The 21,645-nt window shown below is 37.2% G+C and overlaps 1 protein-coding gene across 3 annotated transcripts; it reads right to left on the bottom strand.

Annotated features, from left to right (window-relative positions):
* Positions 1–72: 72 nt before the first annotated feature.
* LOC126371506 (sideroflexin-2) lies at positions 73–21,568 on the bottom strand. Of its 3 annotated transcripts, none has more exons than XM_050016819.1 (9): positions 21,218–21,568; positions 20,418–20,578; positions 18,742–18,912; positions 10,464–10,665; positions 9,464–9,542; positions 9,189–9,276; positions 7,847–7,972; positions 6,825–6,872; positions 73–5,517 (listed from the first exon to the last, which is right to left on the bottom strand). In XM_050016819.1, exons 2-9 carry the CDS (start codon positions 20,573–20,575, stop codon positions 5,406–5,408), a joined length of 984 nt encoding a protein of 327 aa, XP_049872776.1. In that variant the 5' UTR covers positions 20,576–20,578; positions 21,218–21,568; the 3' UTR covers positions 73–5,405. The 3 variants fall into 3 exon arrangements, with proteins under 3 accessions (XP_049872776.1, XP_049872777.1, XP_049872778.1); XM_050016820.1 differs by having other exon boundaries at positions 21,222–21,568; XM_050016821.1 differs by lacking the exons at positions 20,418–20,578; positions 21,218–21,568 and adding an exon at positions 19,991–20,151.
* Between the last annotated feature and the right edge of the window lie 77 nt (positions 21,569–21,645).

Raw genomic sequence — 21,645 nt, 5'->3', positions numbered from 1 at the left:
GCTGTCTATGGTTTGGTATTTTTGTAGTATTCAAATGCACAATATGAAATTAGGTGGTAATGAAACAAGAAATCAACATGCCACTATTTTATTGTCTTTTTCGCAACAACTAAACATTTCAATTTTTCTAAATCCTAAAATTCCAACATTTTCAACTTTCTTACCATTACATTGTTTCCAATTGCCAAGAAACGACAAATATTTGATTACAGTTAATGAGATGACATTCCATCATTTATAAAAATAAACAAGACAAAACTGGGTTCGCTAGTGGGTGGTGCTTCAAACACCATACGTCAATATCCGTTTACGCAAAAATATCTCAAAATATCCTGTATTTTTAAGTTAAAACTTATGCATGTCGCGAAGTAGCAAGATTTTATCTAAGTTCTAATTGGATATTCGCAAAAAGATAAAAAAAAATCTATGATATTTTTGCATTGACCGGTATTCGAAGACCCACCTTAGTATGCAAAATTTGTGAAAGCTTCATGCCTCAGACTTCTGCGTGATGAACGCTCTTATACCTCGCCATATGTTTGAATTTATGACTTATCACATCGTGCTTTTTTACAAATGAGGCATTTAAAATAATACTAAAAACGTGTTCTCTCTAAAACGTATCAGTATTTCATCAGTCCAGGCCAGTGCTTCAATCTGTTCAGATTGACGGAAGACGGCTGATTAAATAATTAGTCTGCATCAATCAGACTGATGGATTGGCAGATGAAATATTGACCGTGTAACCTTGCTCTAACACAACCACTTTTGTTAAGTTTTAACACTTCCACCTTTGCATTTCTACATTAAAATTCGAATAAAAAATGATTTAAGTATAATTCATTAGAAATTACAAATGAAAACAATTAATTAAGTGCTCCTACACAGACCTTTTTCTAAACAATTCGATTCAATCGAAGTCAATCAGATTGACAAAAATAATTTTATAAAAACGAATGTAAAAACATCACAAATTAACAATTAACACGAAATTTTGAGCGTGGCCAAAGGTTTTACTGACTAAAACTAAGACTAGATAATCTAAGTTATGAAATTCAAACAATTAAAAAACACAAATATGAAGAACAAAATATTACAATGTCACAATCACAAAGGACATTCATATTTTTTATTAAGTCAAACCATTTTAATCTGTGCAACGGACATTATTTTAAAAATGGGAATTATTTTAACCACCGCATAGTTTTTATATTTCTAGGGCTAAAGAGGCCACATTGAAGCAATACCTGCTGCTATTTCACATTAATTTTGTTCACTTGACATTGCACAAATGTCAAATTAAAATATTGTTTTTAGACGAATTGCTTTAATGTGGCCTTTTTAGACCACCAGTAGGGCTAACATGTGCAGCGTGATAAAATTATCGATCGAATAAATACATTTTGTCGAAATCGATAAGTTTGTTTTTCCCTAACAAGCGTGTCACGTGATTTAGCTGGTATTTTGACAGAACAACATGACTAATTTGGGTTCACATATTAGCACCAATCGACAAAACGACATAATTATACCGTCAGAATCGATAAAATGACCGTGACAAAATGTTATCGCGTTGCGCTTGTTAGCCCTGCTTATCAGATTTAAGAATTATTTAACCATTCCTTTGTAAATGTGACAGAGGTGTGACATTTCTATCTTTTCATTAGTAATATAAAATATAAGGTCCTGTTTCACCAATTATTGCTGATGAGTAGATCTTTGAACACCGGTGTTCAATTTTATTACCATGAACAGTCATGAGCAATATCATGTACCCACTTTAGAACCCTGTCGCACTATCATACTTGACATTTAATGAGGCTTACAGTTTAAATTGTCAAAAAAGTTAATGTGACATGGTTGCAAAGTTTATACATATTAGTACTCGTGACCAAAAACAAAAATATCCTAGAATATTTTAGAAATATCTAGAACATAAGGTCTACATGGATATTTGCAAAACGCATAGTTTTACTACTACCGTAGATTGAACATAAGCGCTCAAAAAGTAGGTCGCAAAGTTACTGTTAATATAGCGACGTTGACAGTACTTTACCTCAGTGCGCGATTAGGCGCCGAACTGGCAACACGGGGAAGTGCGTGGTAAAAACTTGCAAAAATAAAAGCGAAAAAAGAAGGATGTAACATCATATATTTTCTAATAAGTAATGACATTGTGCATATTATCATAGTATAAACGTTTTAATTTTCGCAGTAAATCCCACCAAAATTATCCCACCAAGTACTCCCGGTCAATCCGAGTCGCAGTATAACCCCACCGCGTTACGAAGCATCACGCGCTAATATACGTAATAACACGATGCATACTTTTTTAATTTGACAAGATTTTATTGAATGTATATACCGCTGTGTACGAATGTATAGCTAAACAAGCGCCAAGTTTTCGCCGTATTTTTGTATCGAGCAACAGCCTCCGTGGTCTAGTGGTTAGAGCGTTAGGCTCGCGATCTGGAGGTCCGGGTTCGATTCCCGATGGGGACATCGTCGAAATCACTTTGTGAGACTGTCCTTTGTTTGGTAAGGACTTTTCAGGCTTGAATCACCTGATTGTCTGAAAAGTAAGATGATTCCGTGCTTCGGAGGGCACGTTAAGCCGTTGGTCCCGGCTATTAGCCGTAAAACACCTCCACCAACCCGCATTGGAGCAGCGTGGTGGAGTATGCTCCATACCCCCTCCGGTTGATTGAGGGGAGGCCTGTGCCCAGCAGTGGGACGTATATAGGCTGTTTATGTTATGTTTGTATCAAGCGCTGTATCTACGGTAGTGGTAAATCAATTGCAAAACGACAAAATATTCTAGGATATTTTTGCGTTTATGATAATTTTATTGACATCCAGTGTTCGAAGAACCACCTTGATAAGTGTTTGATATAATTATCCAAAACTTAACTGGCATTTGTACTGCTATCAGACATTAATCCGCCATATAGGCTATTAGACACCTTAATTAAAACAGATAATAACGGGTTCTTACCGCGTTTAAAAATGGGGATTATGAGACTCCACCTTATCGACAAGTAATGAAAACAGTTCATAAGTATTAATAATATAAAATCTCTACAGACTTTAACCTTATCTTATGTGAAACTAGCGAATAATATACCACGCAGAAAGGCTAAATTGTATTCGGCTATCAAAACAACTTTACATTTGAGCCATAATAATCTGGAGGAGCTCGGTGGCGCAGCGGTAAACGCGCTCGGTCTGCGATTGTTGAAGTTAAGTAACTTTCGCAAAGGCCGGTCATAGGATGGGTGACCACAGAAAAAAAGTTTTCATCTCGAGTTCCTCCGTGCTTCGGAAGGCGCGTTAAGCCGTTGGTCCCGGCTGCATTAGCAGTCGTTAATAACCACCAATCCGCACTGGGCCCGCGTGGTGGGCTAAGGCCCGATCTCCCTATCCGTCCATAGGGAAGGCCCGTGCCCCAGCAGTGGGGACGTTAATGGGCTGGTGATGATGATGATGATGATGGCGGCTCTGCTCACCCCATTACGGATTCCGGCGCGAGTTTATGCATGTAAAATATGTAGACAGTACACTACATTCGTTACGCTTACACTTGCTTGACTGGTTTCATAATAAACATTATACAAATATCGATCAAACGAATACGATTCTAACCTACAAATGTTTGTATACTGCTTATAAAAGTATACTTAACTTTAAATACTTATATCAGCTCCATAATAAAGAAAATAATACGATATAATACTATGATTTTATAAATGAATACTAGAAGGTATTAGATATGGATTTAAAAGCAAGTGTTAAAAGCATGCGGCGGTTAGTGTTGGAATGTCAATAAAAAAAATATGTAACTTATTCAAAGACTCCACTCTAAACTGTAGATTTTAGGTCTGGCCAAATAAATATAAAATAAAACCTTGGAAAAATTACATCTTTTTTAAAAAGTCAAAGTAATTTAAGGTACTACTGAGATGCCCCTATCTGAAATAAAAGATAGTTCTAATATATTTGTAACCAGTTTTCAAGCAAAGTTACCACGAGTGACAAAGTTGGCAAAATATTATTCGTATTCGATAGTCATCATCTCCCTAGCATTATCTCGTTTTTCACAGGGTCCGCTTACCTAACCTGAAGATTTGACAGGTCCGGTTTTTTACAGAAGCGACTGTCTGTCTGTCCGAAAATGCATTTCTCGGGAATGTGAGTTTCCTCACGACGTTTCCTTCACCGCCTGTGACAATCATTTATGATCCAATCATGAATTCGAAAACACATTCGACAATTATTGGTTTAGGCCTGTGCTGGATTCGAACCTGCGACCTCAAAGTGAGAGGCAAGCGTTCTATCAACTGGGCTACAACAGCTACAGGAGTTCGGGCAAAGTTACCGCGGGAGACAAAGTTGGCAAAATATTATTACTTTATTAGTATTCGATACACATACACACACACATAGCGACATGCGAGTGAGCAGGACACATAGCGAGGAGAACCGATGGCCGATGGGGCGGAAAGGTTCTGGAGTGGCGACCACGTGTCGGACGACGCTCAGTGGGTAGGCCCGCTACAAGGTGGACCGACGATCTGGTGAAGGTCGCGGGAAGCCGCTGGATGCGGGCAGCGCAGGACCGATCGTCGTGGAGATCCTTGGGGGAGGCCTATGCCCAGCAGTGGGCGTCATAGGGCTGATGATGAGGTGAGTATTCGATACAGTAACTAATTTAAGACGATAACAAAATTATTTTGGAATAACTACTACCATACATTATCCTTTCTGGGCATAGATTTTATTAATACTTATTAGATTGGACTTGACTATCGTTAGTCAAATGGCCAGACCTTAAATCTTTTATAATCACCATACACTCAACAAAAGAAGAAAATGAAAGAATCACATAATATGAATCACCCAATCAATTGATTCAACAGTGAACGTAAACCAGTTATCAAACAGGTATCATTTTCAACTTTATCTCTCTGATCTCAAATTCCAGATGTCATAAAACATGGCACCATAACATTAAAAAAAATACAGATCTTAAAAAAGTATAAAAAAGAATCACGATATTACATTAATGAAAAAAATACTTTCAAAAACGGATGCATAATACTTAAATAATACACAAATGATTCATAAAATAGATTATTGACAAATTCGTAAAAAATAAACAATAAAATCGCGATTACAGTAAATAATGATTTCATATATTTTATTGCAGTGAAAAGGCCTTCCTCATTAAAATAAATGAGAAAGAATAATAATTCCCTCTCTCTCACACGTGCGTATTTTCCAAGACAAGAATATAAACTCTAAATTAGATTAAGACTAGTAATTGTCGATTACCATTCCCTTTGCTTATCCTAATACTTCAATCAACCATGCAAATACGCATAGAATTTGTACCTATACATTTGTACTTACAAACCCTTATTGAAGTAGACATACTGTGGTGGTTTTCCATCGGTGTTCTTCACAATCTCTTCGTAATTTTCCTTTTCGTATTTCTTGATTGTGTCTATAGAAAGTTTGCTGGAAGAGAAAAGAGTTTGGTTTTTATTTAGTGATTGGTATGGCTTACAAGCTTGAAAAATTATGGAATTGGCAATTTGACAGTTTTCGGATAGATTAATAATACATTTTATTTTCTCGAAAAAGCTTTATATAATAGAAAAACACATTTTTCTTCATTAATTTCAAAGGGCAATGACCGTAATTGTATGAGACCCGTCCCCTCTGCCAACAGATACTTTATACGTGTAAGTAGTTTCATTAAGAAGTATCTATAAAAAGACTACCAAGTTTTAGCTTCAAACTCCATGGAGTTAAGGTATATCAACTCTCTAAGACGCTTCGATTGAGTTAATATGTCTAGAAGCTGTTGGTTGAAACTTGAAACAATGATGTACAGTCATGAGCAATATCATGTACCGACTTTAGAACTCTGTCGCACTATCATATTTGACATTTAATGAGACTTACGGTTTAATTTGGCAAAAAAGTTATAATGTGACATGGTTTCAAAGTGTACACTCGTGACCGTACCATGAGATACGCAAAATCATTTTTAAAAACCCGAATTGCGGCTAAACCCCGCGTTTTTGGAGAAAATCTATATAACAAAAATATCAACCCGCTAAGACGCGACGTGAAAACGGTGGGTCACGTGACATTTTAACCAGTGACGTCACATTTCAAAAATAAAGAAACATGCTGAAACAGCATAACTTGAAACCTGACAAATAGTTTTTCTTTATTTTGTAATATATGACGTCACACGAAGCTCAATCATGGCCGCCCGTGTTTCGGGTCTTGTAATTTGTAATACACTGATAAAATATCTCAACCTTATCTTGTAAAAATAAAATGTTTAAAAATATAAATAAAAAAACTATAGGATAATTATCGTTAATTAATAAACTACCATATCCGACATATTTTATTGTTACAACTGTTTAATAGTCTTTTATATTATCTTTGTGATTAGAATTGTCATTCTAATAATATCTGTCGTCTTTTTCGTGCTAGGCGATGTACTACGTTGAAAGCGGTTAATACCTTTTTAATATATTTCAATTTTATCATCATTCATTTAAGAGCCACGCTCTCGGTGTAGCATTCTCCATGCTACTTTTTAAGGGAATAATAGGCCAGTGGTTTCCCTCTTGCCGTCCACCCCGCAGTACTCTGTCTCACGTGTGGGATGGCGCCCAGAGTTGTCTATTTCAAAGCCGTACTAGGACTCCTGTCCTCCGCCACTGAATATTACTGACAGTTACTGCTGCCCTCTGTCAGATATTTTTCAATTTAAAAAATTAAGAGTGGTTTTAGAAACTTACCATCTTTGAGGGAATATGGCACATGCTGTAGGAACCATAAAGGTGAGGCTGGAAAAGAAAAGTGATTTTTTACTTACATTGTTTTAAGTTTACGCGGTTATTATCATAATAAGAACACATAATAACGAGTTGTCACATGATCACGTTATGAGTGATCATCCCGTGATCATGCCACTTGCAACAGTGGCGAAATATCGGGAGTCTCATATCCCTACTTTAAACGCGGTAAGAACCCGTTATTACGTGTTTTAATTGTTTTACATAGTCATAAATGAATAAGAGCGCGCCTATTTCCCGTTGGGGTAGGCAGAGACTAAGGAGTCGCCTTATAAAGAAAACTACGTAAGCGCCTTTTTGAAAATTCACATTCGGATGCGATTATTGTTAACAAAACCTCACAATGGACACGCTAGTTTCAATTAAGATATAAAAAATGTGATCTCAATTGTTACCAGGATGTAATTAAAACACTTTTCATTGAAGGCTTTGATATAATAGTAGGTAGTAGTATATCAATGTTGTGAGACGACAATAGGTGCCGCATTCCATCAAAAAATATCCAGAATTTAGTGATGGGTAGCGAGTAAGTGACTTAAAAAGTTAGTTCTTTTTCAGTAACTCTTTCGAGCTTCTTAGGTGAAAACTACTGAGCTAAAAGAGCTACTGAGCTAAAGGGGCTACTGAGCTAAAAGAGCTACTGAGCTTAAAGAGCTACTGAGCTAAAAAGAGCTACTGAGCTAAAATAGCTACTGAGCTAAAAAGAGCTACTAAGCTAAAATAGCTACTGAGCTAAAAGGGCTACTGAGCTAAAAAAGCTACTGAGCTAAAAAAGCTACTGAGCTAAAAGGGCTACTGAGCTAAAAGAGCTACTGAGCTAAAAAGAGCTACTGAGCTAAAAGGGCTACTGAGCTTATAGCTACTGAGCTAAAAGTCAAAAAGTAATGTCAAGATCGGAAAGATTCGATATTTCCCACCGCTACAAGGGTTTAGTGATTATCTGACCAGAGGTAAATGATACTCACAACATGCCAACAACAGCGGTCTGTATCCCGGCGTGCGCCCACGTGATGCGTTTCATCCACGCCTTTTTCTCTAACCGCTCCATTATGAACGGTAACAGCAACATGCCCGGAGAACACATTATTATCCTGGAAATTTAAAGGCTTTTTGCACTTTCTGGTGGGTAATTTGTTCAAATAGATCTTCATACTGGACACAATACATAAAACATCACTACATAGTATAAAACAAAGTCGCTTTATCTGTCCCTATATCCCTATGTACGCTTAAATCTTTAAAACTACGCAACGGATTTTGATGCGGTTTTTTTTAATAGATAAGAGTCATTCAAGAGGAAGGTTTATATGTATAATAACATCCATTAAATAGTGGAGAAATACTGTTATTTTTGAGGTTTTTAATGTGATGTCGTAATGTGATGTTTGCCTCAGCAAAATATAGCCAAGGCATAAAGAATGTTAGTGACACCTTACGAATACTGAGGGGGATGATTTAGCTCATGATTCTGAATTAATATCAAGTCGAATTTTCCGAAGGCTCGGCTCAGAATCATAAGTGGAATCATACCCCTCAGTATCTGGATACAGTGTCACTAACACCGTGTATACATATACGTTAACAGCGCGTTAGTCTCGACTAGTTATGGCTCTTAAAAATCCGTAATCTATACCTAAATATTTTCAGAAATATTATAGAAACGTGAAATCGTTTCGTTTATGGCTAAAAGACTGGCGGTGAAGGTATCATCATCATCAGCCGTACGACGCCCACTGCTGGGCATAGGCCTCCCCCAAGGATCTCCACGAGGATCGGTCCTGCACTGCCCGCATCCAGCGGCTTCCCGCGACCTTCACCAGATCGTCGGTCCACCTTGTAGCGGGCCTACCCACTGAGCGTCGACCGACACGTGGTCGCCACTCCAGAACCCCTTCCGCCCCAGCGGCCATCGGTTCTCCTCGCTATTTGTCCTGCCCACTGCCACTTCAGCTTTGCAATTCTCCGAGCTATGTCGGTGACTTTAGTTCTCCTGGTGAAGGTATGCTGCTGCCAAAGGATGTTTTCGGGATACCGAACAAAGCATAGTACCACGCTAGCTACAAGTCGGTAGTGTGACTAGGGACCGACGATCCACTAGTATCATGTTGGAAGTTGTATATATGCTTCGCGCTGTGTAAACTTCGCTTGCGCGTTTCAGGACTGCAGTCAATGCTTGCGCGCCATCTGTTAATTATTGGCGGAACTAGCTGGTCAACTAGTTGGGTCTGCCACAAGACTAAAAAGGAAAGATTATAACAAACGTATGAACGTTTACAATACAAAAAATTGTTGACAAATAATACGCACCTAGATGTTACTACTTGTGATATGCCTTTGATTGGAGCTATCTGCGACTTGCCGATGATCTTTCCGTTCTCATCCGCTACTTCCAAACCTGTAACCAAGAAAAATATGCTAAAAAGGATAAGGAACAATGACCTTGAATGCGCAGTGAGAATTGATTGGGTCTCGATCACGTGCGGTATGAGAGGAGTCACGATAGGAAAGGCCATGACAACCATGGTAACCATGACAACGGACTGGTGAAAAAGAAAAACATTCAAAAAGACAATATGACATACCCTTAGCGATTTCATTCTGTCTCATAAGCGGGATGTTCACCCAGTTGGCAGCGGCGACTGCCACGAAAGGCACGAACCTCTGCAGACAAACAAAAAATCAATGTTTTGTTGTTTTTATAGAACTCAGCCGTGCTTATGGCAACTCACAAAGAGAAAATTAAATCGAAAAAAATTGATTCGGTCGGACTTACAGCTCTTGTCAAGCCGGGACGAGCATATTAACCATTACACCAGCGGGTCCTCCTCCTGTCCATTCGAAATACTTTCGATCTATATATCGTCATTAACATCATCATTAAAAATGTAGAATATTGAATACTAATAATACTTACTTAGACCGATAAGTCTTCAGTTATATGTAGATTTCAACATATATAAAAAAACACAAAAAAATATAATATTGAACATCATAAACAACGTTGTCGAATTTGTAATTATTACTACTATGTAGAATATTTAGTACTAATAATACTTAGACCGATAAGTCTACAGTTACATGTAGATTTCAACTTATCATACTTATCTAAAAACAAAAAATTAATGAATATTGAACATCATAAAGAACGTTATCGAATTTGTAATTATTACTATCTTAATGGCTTTGTCCCGTTGCTGGAAACAGGCACAACCCGAACAGTTGGACATTTGTGTGAAGTAAGTCAAGCTCGCTCCAGCTCGTATTTGAGAGCGGACCCTGTGGTCAGTCGCTTCTATAGAACAAAAACTCTGGAGACCGGATAAGCGGACCTATCAAATACAAATTCAATTCAAAATCAAAAATATTTGTAGGTAAACGGATCCTGTCAAAACGGGATAACGTATTGGGAGTCTCTTCTGTAAAACACCGGACCTGTCAAACAAATCTTCTGATTAGATATGCGGAACAAATGCGACGATGCTGATTCGAAACTACTTTCATGACAGTAGCCCCGGTAGGATGAACAGCTGCAACACCGATTCTCATTTTTTTCGAACTGACATTCGCTTTGTGAATACTTACAGCAACAATAGGATGCTTAGTCCTCTTCTGGACGTAGAACTTGAAGGTCAGAGCGGTGGCCATAGCCGCGGAGGTGGCGGACACGTAAGCCACGCCCATCTGTGTGGTGGTCAGCGGAGAATTGGCGTTGCGGTTCGTGTAGTTCACTAACGCGTTGAACGATTGGTTGACCCATTGCCAGAATACTACTGCTGTTGCTGTTCTAGAAATTAGAAGATGATGGTTAGAAGATCGGCTTAAAAAGTCGAAAAAGAGAATAGAAAACCAGCGCCGCGGCTTGCGCTGCGGCTTATGCTGAGTGGTCCTTATCTGGGGACGCCCCCACGGGTGATCAGGTCATCAGATTACATACTTACTTATTAATGTGTTATATTTATTAAGGATCGGAAAGAAGAAAACTTAGAAAAACTTATTTTCAATCAAAACTGCTTTTTTCCAACTGGCTGCTTTTCTTTTTCGTAACTCTGTGATAGACCAAAAACACGTACAAAAACATAAATTTTAAAATTATGGCAACTAATGGTTCATAATTTCATCACTGTGTATAAATAATTTGAGCTTCTAGTTTTTATTTTTATCCTCAAAACACGATAACCATATGATCCAATGATATACCTAAGTAGATAATATCAGACTCAAAGTCGACTTACATACAATAAACTGTCTGTAATCCAGATAACAGTAATATGATGATGATTGATTGATACTTATTAATGTTTGATTCCCAATCCCATTACAAATATCAACACAGGCTGTTCACCTGACGATTGTCAGTGTTTCGAAAGCCACGTTAAGACGTTGGTCGCCGTTACCACTTAGATGAAAGTACGTAGTTGTTACAGGAACAACAATCCTGACCCCAGGGTTGATGAGGTTGGTAATCCACATGATAGAGGAAAAATGATTATTGAATCATTCCAAGTCGAATGTGTGCGGTACAATGGATCTCATAACCCACACGAGAAGAATTCGGTAAGGAAAGGCCTTAGGCGGAATACTTTAAACAGTGTTACCTATCGATAGGCCACTATCGGTCATTTAAAAAAATAGTTTCGATAGCTCATTTGTAAATAAGCCACTACATACAGAAGCACCTATACTGGAGGCGTGATCTTACATAGGTACTACGTAATACGCGCGCGTGGCATTTAAAACTATTGTTCGAAAGGCGACAAACCAAAAATAGTTTGCGTAATGTAAAAATACCGCGTCCCCAAATACTACACACGTGTAATTAAAGTATTTTGGCAAGGGATGCAGTCTTGTGAGTTTGAACGTGTGGCTAGTCATCGATACGTGGAGAAAATATTCTTTGCCCGACTACTAAGTAAAATATGTTTGAAAGAAAGCCAAGGCGGCATTCGGTCCATAAAATATTGAAGACGTAGAAACGACCTTGAAATTTTTTTGACGTGACTTATTTTAGATTTGCCGCAGATAGCATTAACTACTTGGCCGGAAAAAGGGCGGGAAACGTCGAACTTGGCGGTCACGGTTTTTTCATTTCTCTATTTTTATTAATTTTATAACTTGTTTTGGATCAGTTAGGTAGTTAGTGTATATATAGTATATCTATTAGTGTGTATATAAATTAGTTTGAGTGTATATATTCCGGGATATCTCGGTAAGTGAACTTTTTCTTTTTTCTCTACGATGGATCCCCCCGAAGACCCGGGGGGAACTGCTCCCGATATTGCTCTCACAGTAACAATATCTAATAATGAGGCTAGTATGGATACTGATTGCTCCCTCACACAAAACACTGGTGGACGTAAGAGAGCTTCTGCTCGTAGAATGTGCAAACATTGTAATAAAAGACGTAGAAAGCATCATGAAGGTAAGAAGGTCAGGGAAAGTGACTGTCATTGCACAGTAGCTTCCTCCCTCCCTCAAACATCACCAAGTACGAGCGCTCACGACCATGGCTTTGATGATAGCATATCTATTACTCCCAATGTTGAGAATATTGAAAAAATAAATTCTTCCCCTCCTCAGCCCTCAGTGGCAAGATTGGTTTATCAATCATCAGATGCGGCTCCTTTTGTTATTCACGTTCAGAAAAAACAAACATTACCAGACGATAACACCTCCTTACATCCAGTCACCTTTGGTCGTTTTCTGAAAAGAAACGCAATCAATAACCTTATAAATGGTAGCCTCAAGAGAATAGGAAGAAATAGGCTTTCAGTCTCTTTCTCAAATTTTCAAGATGCTAATTCTTTCTTAAACAATCCCAATATTGAGTCTGAAAATTATAAGGCATTTATTCCTTCATTCAATGTCACACGTATGGGAATAGTTAGAGGTGTCCCTGCTGAATGGTCAGATGAGGAAGTACAGGAAAATATTTCTGTCCCAATAGGTTGTGGCAAAATTCTTAAAATAAGAAGGCTAAAAAGAAAGATAGAGGTTGACGGTAAAAGTCAACTTAAAACTACTGAATCAGTTGTGGTTACATTTGATGGTCAAGTTTTACCAAAGCGAATATTCATGTGCTATACATCATTAACGGTAGATCTTTATATATACCCAACTATTCAATGCTATAATTGCTGTCGATTTGGTCATGTGAAGGCTCAATGCCGGTCCAAGCCCAGATGTTACAAGTGTGGCCAAGGTCATACTGGTGATACTTGTCATATTCAGGAGGATGATTATAGTTGTTGCCTTTGCAAAGGTTCACATTTTGCCATTAGTAAAAAGTGCCTGGAATTGGAAAGACAAAAAGCTATTAAAGAAACTATGGCAAAAAGCTGTGTATCCTATGCGGAGGCATCAAAGTTTCATCCGCCTATTTCTCGTAAGTCATATGCTGATGCTTTGCTCACTTCCTCTAATGTATCCTCTTCTACTACAGCCTCTCAAAATGAATTCCTGAACACCAGTCATTCTATTGCAAATTCAACTCAGCAGACATCTTATAAAAAAACCGTTTTTATAAAACCCAAATCGCCTCCTAAACAATCACATGGCTATGACCGAACTGCTCATGAAGCTCTGATTAAAGATTATAATGTACCAGAACCATCTAATGGTTGTGCCCTAAATTATAAAGATGACTCATCAAATGTTAGTAATATACTTGATTTGATTTTATCTCTTATTAACTCTCTGTTTCAATCTAACGTTTTATCACCGTCCCACGCTGCCCCTGTAATTAATGCAATCACTCAGTTTTTCAACAAACACAATAATGGACAAAATCCTTCAGTGGAATTGCCGCAGTGTAACATCTAAAAAATCTGATTTAATATACTTAATTAATAAATATAAGCCTCGTATTCTTGCCTTACAAGAAACTTGGCTTAAGCCAAGTTATTCATTCCGAATTCCTGGTTATGCCTGTCTTAGGGAAGATCGCTCTGATGGGTATAATGGAGTTGCTTTGCTTGTCAAACATGCACTTCCTTTTACACATTTTCCTATCCCTAATCATTCTAATGAATTCTCAGTTATTGCAGTTTCCATAGACAACATTTGTTTTGTGTCTATTTACATCCCACACCCTTCAGCCCACATTATTCAAGAAGTAGTGGACATTTTCTTAACCCTTCCTAAGCCCTTTATTATATTAGGTGACTTTAATTGTCACCACCAGGCATGGGGAAGTTCACTATGTAATAGCGTAGGTAATTTACTTTTAGACCTTCTTGATTTTCAAAATCTATGTATTCTTAATTCAGGTTCTCCTACACGTCGTTCAGATCCAGGACAGTCAATTAGCGCTCCTGACTTGTCCATTTGTTCCTCCAGTTTAGCACCCTTATTCACTTGGGAAACACTTTCTCTTACCTATGGAAGTGACCACTTCCCAATTATACTGTCATTTACATTCAATTTCTCTATTAATAAACCATATCCTAAAAAGAAACCACGTTTAAAATATTGTCTGACCGACGCTGATTGGCGTCTTTTTGGTGAGCGTTTGGAAAGCAGAGCTACTGATCTCCCCAATTTAAATCAGGGCGATGAATCTTTCTGTGCTGAAGCTCTGGCTAAGGCAATTATTGAGGTAGCTGATGAAACGTTTCCTCATAAAAAAGAGATGACGGATTTTATTCCATCTCCTCCATGGTGGGATAGTGAATGCACGATTGCGGTCAGGAGGAGAAAGGAGGCTGAATTGAGATATTGTGAATGTTCTACTACGGAAAATTTTAATTTGCTTTCTGAAATAATGTCAAATACTCGTAAACTTTTTAAGACCAAAAAATTTGAGAGCTGGAAATTATTTTGTTTATCCATATCTCCTAGTGTTAATCCATCTCTTGTATGGCGGAATATTAGGAGATTTAGATACGGTTTCAAGGAAACGTCATCTACTTTCCTTCCTCCTTCCTTGACTGATCCTTTTTTAAATAGATTGGCTCCACCATCTGTCCCTGAGAAAATAATAATTCCAATGTCCCTTCCTGTTGAAATTATTTCCAATCCTATTGGTCTTAATAGTCCATTTTCATTATCGGAACTAAAAGGAGTGTTGGAGAACGTAAAGGATTCAGCCCCAGGGTTAGACGGAATCCCTTATTCCTTTATTGCTCACCTCAGTGATGATACCCTGTCCTATTTTTTAAGTTTAATTAATTCTATAATGGTAACGGGTAATATTCCTACTTCATGGAAAACCCAGCTGATTATTCCCATACTTAAACCCAACAAAAATCCCTCTGATTGTTTCTCTTATCGCCCAATAGCCCTCTCTTCTGTTTTAATGAAAATCAGTGAACATTTAGTTAAAGATCGGTTGGAATGGTTCATTGAAAGCAATCAATTGCTCAGTGAAAGTCAATTTGGATTTAGGAAGAGCAAAAGCACTATTGATAGCATTAGTATTTTTGTCACTGATATCCGTATAGCATTTTCTAAAAATCATTCTTTAGTTGCAGCATTTCTTGATATAAATGCTGCTTATGATAATGTTATTGTGAGTATTTTAAAAAATAGGCTTAATGATTTAAACGTTCCGATAATGCTGTGTAACTTTATTGTAAACATGTTATCAGAGAGATTTGTTAATATTTCCTTAGAAGATGGTGGCACCAAGTCTAGATATGTTTGGAAGGGTCTGCCTCAAGGATCTGTTCTCAGCCCATTATTATACAATATTTATACTTCAAACTTGGAGTCAGCTTTGGATAGTAATGTGCAAATATTACAATACGCTGACGATTTATTATTATACTATACACATCAATCCGTGCAAAAAGCTTGTTCTTCTTTATCTTGTTCATTAAACCTGTTAAAGAAATGGTTGGATAGTAACGGTCTAGAATTATCCCCTACCAAAAGTTCAGTAGTACTGTTTTCTAGAATGCGATTACCGCCGCCAATATCCGTTTATTATAATAATACTGAAATTCCTGTTAAGACCAACGTCAAATTCCTAGGTGTTATACTAGATTCCAAAATGACTGGCATTCCCCACTGCGAGTATATTGTAAACAAATGTGAACGCTTACTGAATATTCTAAGGTGTCTTTCAGGAGTTTGGTGGGGGGCCCATCCATTCTGTATGAAACTACTTTACAATGCTTTAATAAGGAGTTTACTGGATTACGGTACTTTTTTGTTGGAACCTGGTAGTACAGTCGCATTCAAAAAACTAGACTCTATCCAATCAAAAGCTCTTAGACTAGTCTCTGGTGCCATGAAATCAAGTCCTATTAATGCTCTCCAGGTAGAGTGTGTAGATCCCCCTTTACAACTTCGACGACAGTATCTTTCCGATTCCTTTTTATTTCGTTCCCTTCAGTTCTCCAGTCATCCTCTTCATTCTAAGCTCAGATTACTGTCTGACTATGCTTCATCTGCCAGTTATTGGTTACACAAATCTATACCGTGTCTCGTTAACAGTTTTAGGAAATTTATTAATTTTCAGGCTCCTACCCATCAGTTTCCTTCTTCCCCACTTTTCTGTACAAATTTTGAGGCATTAATAATTTCCCCGGATGTTCGTTTAGATTTAGGAATAGCAAAGGATGACCCATTTGCTAACATTACTTTTAATAATCTGTTAGAAGAAAATTGGCCGGATTGTCATTACATATTCACTGATGCCTCTAAACATTCCTCTACTGGCTGTGTAGGGGTGGGTGTTTTTCATTCTCAATATGATATTGTACAAAGAGTAAAACTTCCTCCTGAATCTTCTGTGTTTACAGGCGAGTGTTATGCCATATTTAAAGCCCTTGAATATATCTTAATTTTTAAACTAACTAAATCAGTAATATTTTCCGATGCTAGGAGTGCTTTGCAAGCTCTAATTAGGTTCCCTTTTCGATCTAAATCTTTCCCTATAATCATTGATATTCGGGACAAATTGTTTAAATGTCAACAATTAGGATATTCAGTTTCTTTTGCATGGATTCCTGGCCACAATAACATTCCTGGTAATATAAAAGCAGATCAACTAGCCAATAGGGCTGTTGACGATGGTGACTTGTTTCCCTATAAGAATTACTGCCACGACCTGGGTTCTCTGCCAAGGGTATATCTCCGAGATCAGTGGAAGCAATCTTGGATAAGGAGCTCTGAGTCAAAAGGAAAATATTACTTCTCTATTCAAAGAGACATTCCTGCTAAACCCTGGTTTTTTAAATTGAAGTTGTGCAAACGTGCTACTAGTACAATCATTAGAATGCGATTGGGTCATGTTTGTTCTCCAGCTCATCTTGCCAGACTTCAGATAATTCAGAGCGATGCTTGTGAGTGCGGTACAGGTGTAGGTGATATTAATCATCTATTTCTTTCGTGTCCTCTCCTTGACCATACCCCTTTATATACATTTCTCCATTCTTTAAAAGTTCCTCTTCCTACTTCCATCCCTGTTCTGTTGCACAGTATGAATCCAGATATATACAAATATTTATCTATATGTATTATTAATAATGACCTTAAACTATAAATATCTCCATTATTTTATTCTAATTATTTATATAGAATTCCTGTTATATTTATTTTATCCTCCACCTTTCTGATCCTTTTTCTTTCCAAATTCCGTTCCTTGTTTTTCCTACGAATCCGTTTCCCTATCTTTGTCTGTGGCAAATGCGCAAGCCGCGCGAAGCCAAAACTTAAGAAAAAAAAAAAAAAAAAAAAAAAACTACTTGGCCGGACAAATAGGCAGCGCTGAAGGCTCTCACCCGGTACAACGTTTAAGACAACAGGCCTGAGGGTGCCTAGTTGGGCGCGAACCTCGGCTCAGGACGTCGTCTGAGAGGAAAAATATTTGAAAGAATTAAAGTGGGTCGATAGCGATAAGCGCTGATTGAGGGAAATCGATGACCACGCCGGCGGGGTCGGTATTGGGGTCCTGAAATGTCGCGAACTGATTGGCCAACTCTATGGCTAGAGTAATCGGGTCGTCAGGCGTAGTTTGCTACTACGTTACTACTAATCTTTATATTACGGTTTTCTGTCTGAATTGCATGTGTAAGAAAATGTACAAAAACAGTTTAAATTTACAGGTTTTTGGCTACAGTTTAACTATAGAGGTACGTAGATAAACTCACGTCCGTAGTCCCTATTGGGGTGGGCAGAGCAAAGTATAGTGTACTCATTATTAAAAGTACAATTGGGTTGCCATATTTCGGACCAGGCATTGAGTGCTTTATTAATTTAATTAGGTAGGTACTTTTCCGACATTTTTGGTTTAATAAAGTACTTTACCTGAACAGATTAATATGTATAATACTATAGAATAAGGAATAAAATACTACGTACAGAACGGCAATTCTCCGCTCCCCACCAGCGGCTGAGTTAGGTTTACCTCACCCCCTCGGTCTTATTTTAGTCTTCAATCGTATGGGCGTCAGACGTTACACATACAGATGCGCGTGTACGGTAACATCTATGTGTAGTGTCTGTGTAAAACGAGGTGTTTTATATGAAGTGCCCTGGATGTGTAGTCATGAGCAATATCATGTATTATTAATAATAATAATAATTAATAATAGTTAAAAAAAATAAAATAATTAATCATTATAATTGTAGTTTAAGTAAATTTTAGTAATTTTAAAGCGGAATGTTCATCAGGACAAACCCCTTTGGGGTTTATTGATGAGATTTATTGTTTTTGTTTTGGTTTATAAGTTTGTATAAGTATAAAATAAATAAATAATAATGTACCCACTTTAGAACCCTGTCGCACTATCATATTTGACATTTAATGAGACTTACGGTTTAATTTGTAAAAAAAAGTTAATGTGACATGGTTTCAGAGTACATATTAGTACTCGTGACCATACATAAAGATATTTTTGAATGTAAATAAACTTACCTATACCATTGCAACATGGCGCCGGTGATGAGACAACCTCCTGGCATCTGGAAGGACATTCTACCGAAAACATTCTGCAGCTCCCCGCTGTCCGGATGGAACGCTGACTCGTACAGCTGCTTCGCTCGCACCACTTGCTCGAACTTTGTTCCCGGTGGCTCCTGGCCTGCTCTGAAAAATACTGGTTGCGTTAGAAAACTATGTCTACATCATAGTTCGGTCAACAAATGCCGTACCGTTTTTGAGATACAAGCGAAAAATCCAAAAATAAGACCTTCCCCCCCTCTCCTCACTCCGGCTCGCCCCCTAGACGACTTTTAGTATGTTAACTCCCTAAACACCCTGATCATATTCCTGAAGAAAAACCTTAGAATCTCTCTCACTCACTCTACAATCCCTATATTGACCGGACTATAAAATGAGAACGGTACGAAATGAGTACGGTAGTGAATGTTGGGTATGGCAGAAGAAGCATGAAAGTAGGATCAATGCCGTAGAAATGAGGTCTTTGCGTAGCATCTGCGGTGTGAAGTTGAGTGATAGAGTGGGAAACAGTGTGATAAGACAGAGATGTGGTGTAAAAGACGATATAGTGACTAGGATTGAGAAGGGAATGTTAGGTTGGTTTGGACACGTTGTAGGGCTGGCAGAGGAAGACCGAGAAGGACTTACGATGATCAAATTGGAGATGTCCTTAGAAAAGGTTCAATACGATCTACTCTGAACCGGCGTGCGTGTATGAAGCGATTGATGAATGTGGAGGAAGCAAGAGAAGTGTGTCAGAATCGAAGCAAATGGAATTCTATAGTCTCTGCTTACCCCGGTGGGAAATAAGCGTGAGTTTATGTATGTATAAAATGAGAAGAAAGATATAAATGTTGTATTGTTTTTTGTTACAAAAACGTATAACGGGTTTGATGAACTGTATGGTGGCAGGTTTTATTTATTTATTTATTTTGCAAGTCACATGGAATTACATACAGGTGTTATGTACATTCACGTGACACCCGGTAATGCACTGCAATAAAAGAAATATAAGAAACTGCAATATAACATTAACTAAAAACTAAAGTGTTAAGTTTTAGGGTGTAAGCCCATCACCCATACATACAATGGTCCATTATCTAGATACCTACTTGACATGACCATGATGGCAATCAGTTGAATGCATTCCATTATTTTCAAATTTATTTGTATTTTATTTACAACCCATTTCTGACATCAATGACGAACTTTCCAGGTTACGTACCTTAAAAATATATATGGCACTGAGTTGCCTTTGTTTAACCTTCTAATTTCACAGATAACAGACATATGCATCTTCTAACTTTGTTTTTGTGTATAAATGATGACCTTTGTTATTACACCTAGGCAGAACACATACACACTGATACATACTTTATTTTTCTGATCTAAATAAAGAGAAGCAATATAATTCTATACCACATCTGATCCAAATATCAAGCAACAACTATTTTTTATATGCCTCTGATATTACATTATATTTTTGAGTAATTATGTACTCGAGCATATGGTTAAAAATAGTTAATAGTGTACATATCTGTATAACACCATCTATATTGCTTTTGGGGAACATATCCCGAAAAGTCCGTAATTGTTGCACTCTAAAATGGTACGTTATTAATTTTATTCCATACGCTGTCAACAATACTCACTTATATTGCATGTACAATTCCTTAGCAGCATATAATTCCTTCTCAGGCACCACAGACAAAAGCGGGTTGCTGATAAATGCAAAATGCCTGAACCGTCCCACAAATGTACTCTGGTCCCATAAGGGTTGAGTGATGTCTATTCTTTTGCCAGAGTCCATTATCTGATAGAAAAAAAATATTTTAGATGAAGTTTACACTACATGGAATTTATGAATCCACTCTGAGCACATGCCTCCCCTGAGATAAAAACACTAATCAAATATCACATAAAATTGATAAGTATAATTCAAAGTACAGTCAATATTGTACTTTGAATTACATTATGAAATTGTATTGCTTTACCTATGATATCACAGATAATACCATAATATAATAAAGTCAGTTATTATATTGTAATTTAAGTTGGAATTAATTGAAAATGTTATGAATCATAGATGGGTAGGTATATTAGGTAACTTTGAAAGAATCTAAAAATTCAAAATTAATAAGTACGACTGACCATATTTCATATTGATTAATATTATTTTATATACCTAAATAGGTACATAGGTATTTAAATAATATTGAAGTTTTTATTTATTTTTAAATATTGATATCAATTATTTAAACAACTTGAATATTCACAATAATAATTTGCCGTTCACTTTAAAAGACCTTGAGCTGAGATCTGCGCATAATAAAGACAAAAACTTCTTGTTTCACATGTAAATACAAGATTATATAAGATTTACATATGCCGCATTCTTTGACTCGTTGTTATAAAAAGTATAAGTGCACAATAAATGATACTAAATACTCACGTACTGTAATGTTTCTTTTGCTGGTACAAAAATTTTACTATTTTGAAATCGAAAATTATTAACAACAAATAATTGATTTCACGGTATCACACGTACGAAATCTCGAAATATTTTTTTTTTTTTTTTGTTTTGGTTTTCCCCGAAGGGTAAGGCAAAGGGAACTATGCCCATACAGCCATGTCTGACGTATTTTTTTTCTTGATGATTAACGAAATGATGAAAGGTGATGATGATGAAACCTAAGCCCCCACCCTCGGAGTAGACTCCTACTCCGAACCCCAAACGAATTAACTCAAAAGTCCGCATAAACTTTTGAGTTATGAAGCGGCTTCCCGGCACGAAGCGAAAATAGGCAGATACACTTTGTTCATTGAATACTCTAATATAATAACACTCGCGAATGTCTCCGACTAACTTAATGCGATCAT

This window comes from Pectinophora gossypiella, chromosome 12 (genome assembly GCF_024362695.1).
Source record: "Pectinophora gossypiella chromosome 12, ilPecGoss1.1, whole genome shotgun sequence".
NCBI lineage: Eukaryota > Metazoa > Arthropoda > Insecta > Lepidoptera > Gelechiidae > Pectinophora > Pectinophora gossypiella.
Note: the sequence above shows the minus strand (reverse complement) of the source record. Positions and strands in the feature narration are given on the sequence as shown.

Excerpts from the sequence above, each read along its gene's own strand:
- LOC126371506 (XM_050016819.1), bottom strand. The coding sequence starts at position 20,575 with ATGGACTCTGGCAAAAGAATAGACATCACTCAACCCTTATGGGACCAG. Across the intron at positions 18,913-20,417 it reads GAATTGTACATGCAATATAA|AGCAGGCCAGGAGCCACCGG; the intron begins GTGAGTATTGTT and ends AGTATTTTTCAG. Across the intron at positions 6,873-7,846 it reads ACCGCTGTTGTTGGCATGTT|CCTCACCTTTATGGTTCCTA; the intron begins GTGAGTATCATT and ends TTTCTTTTCCAG.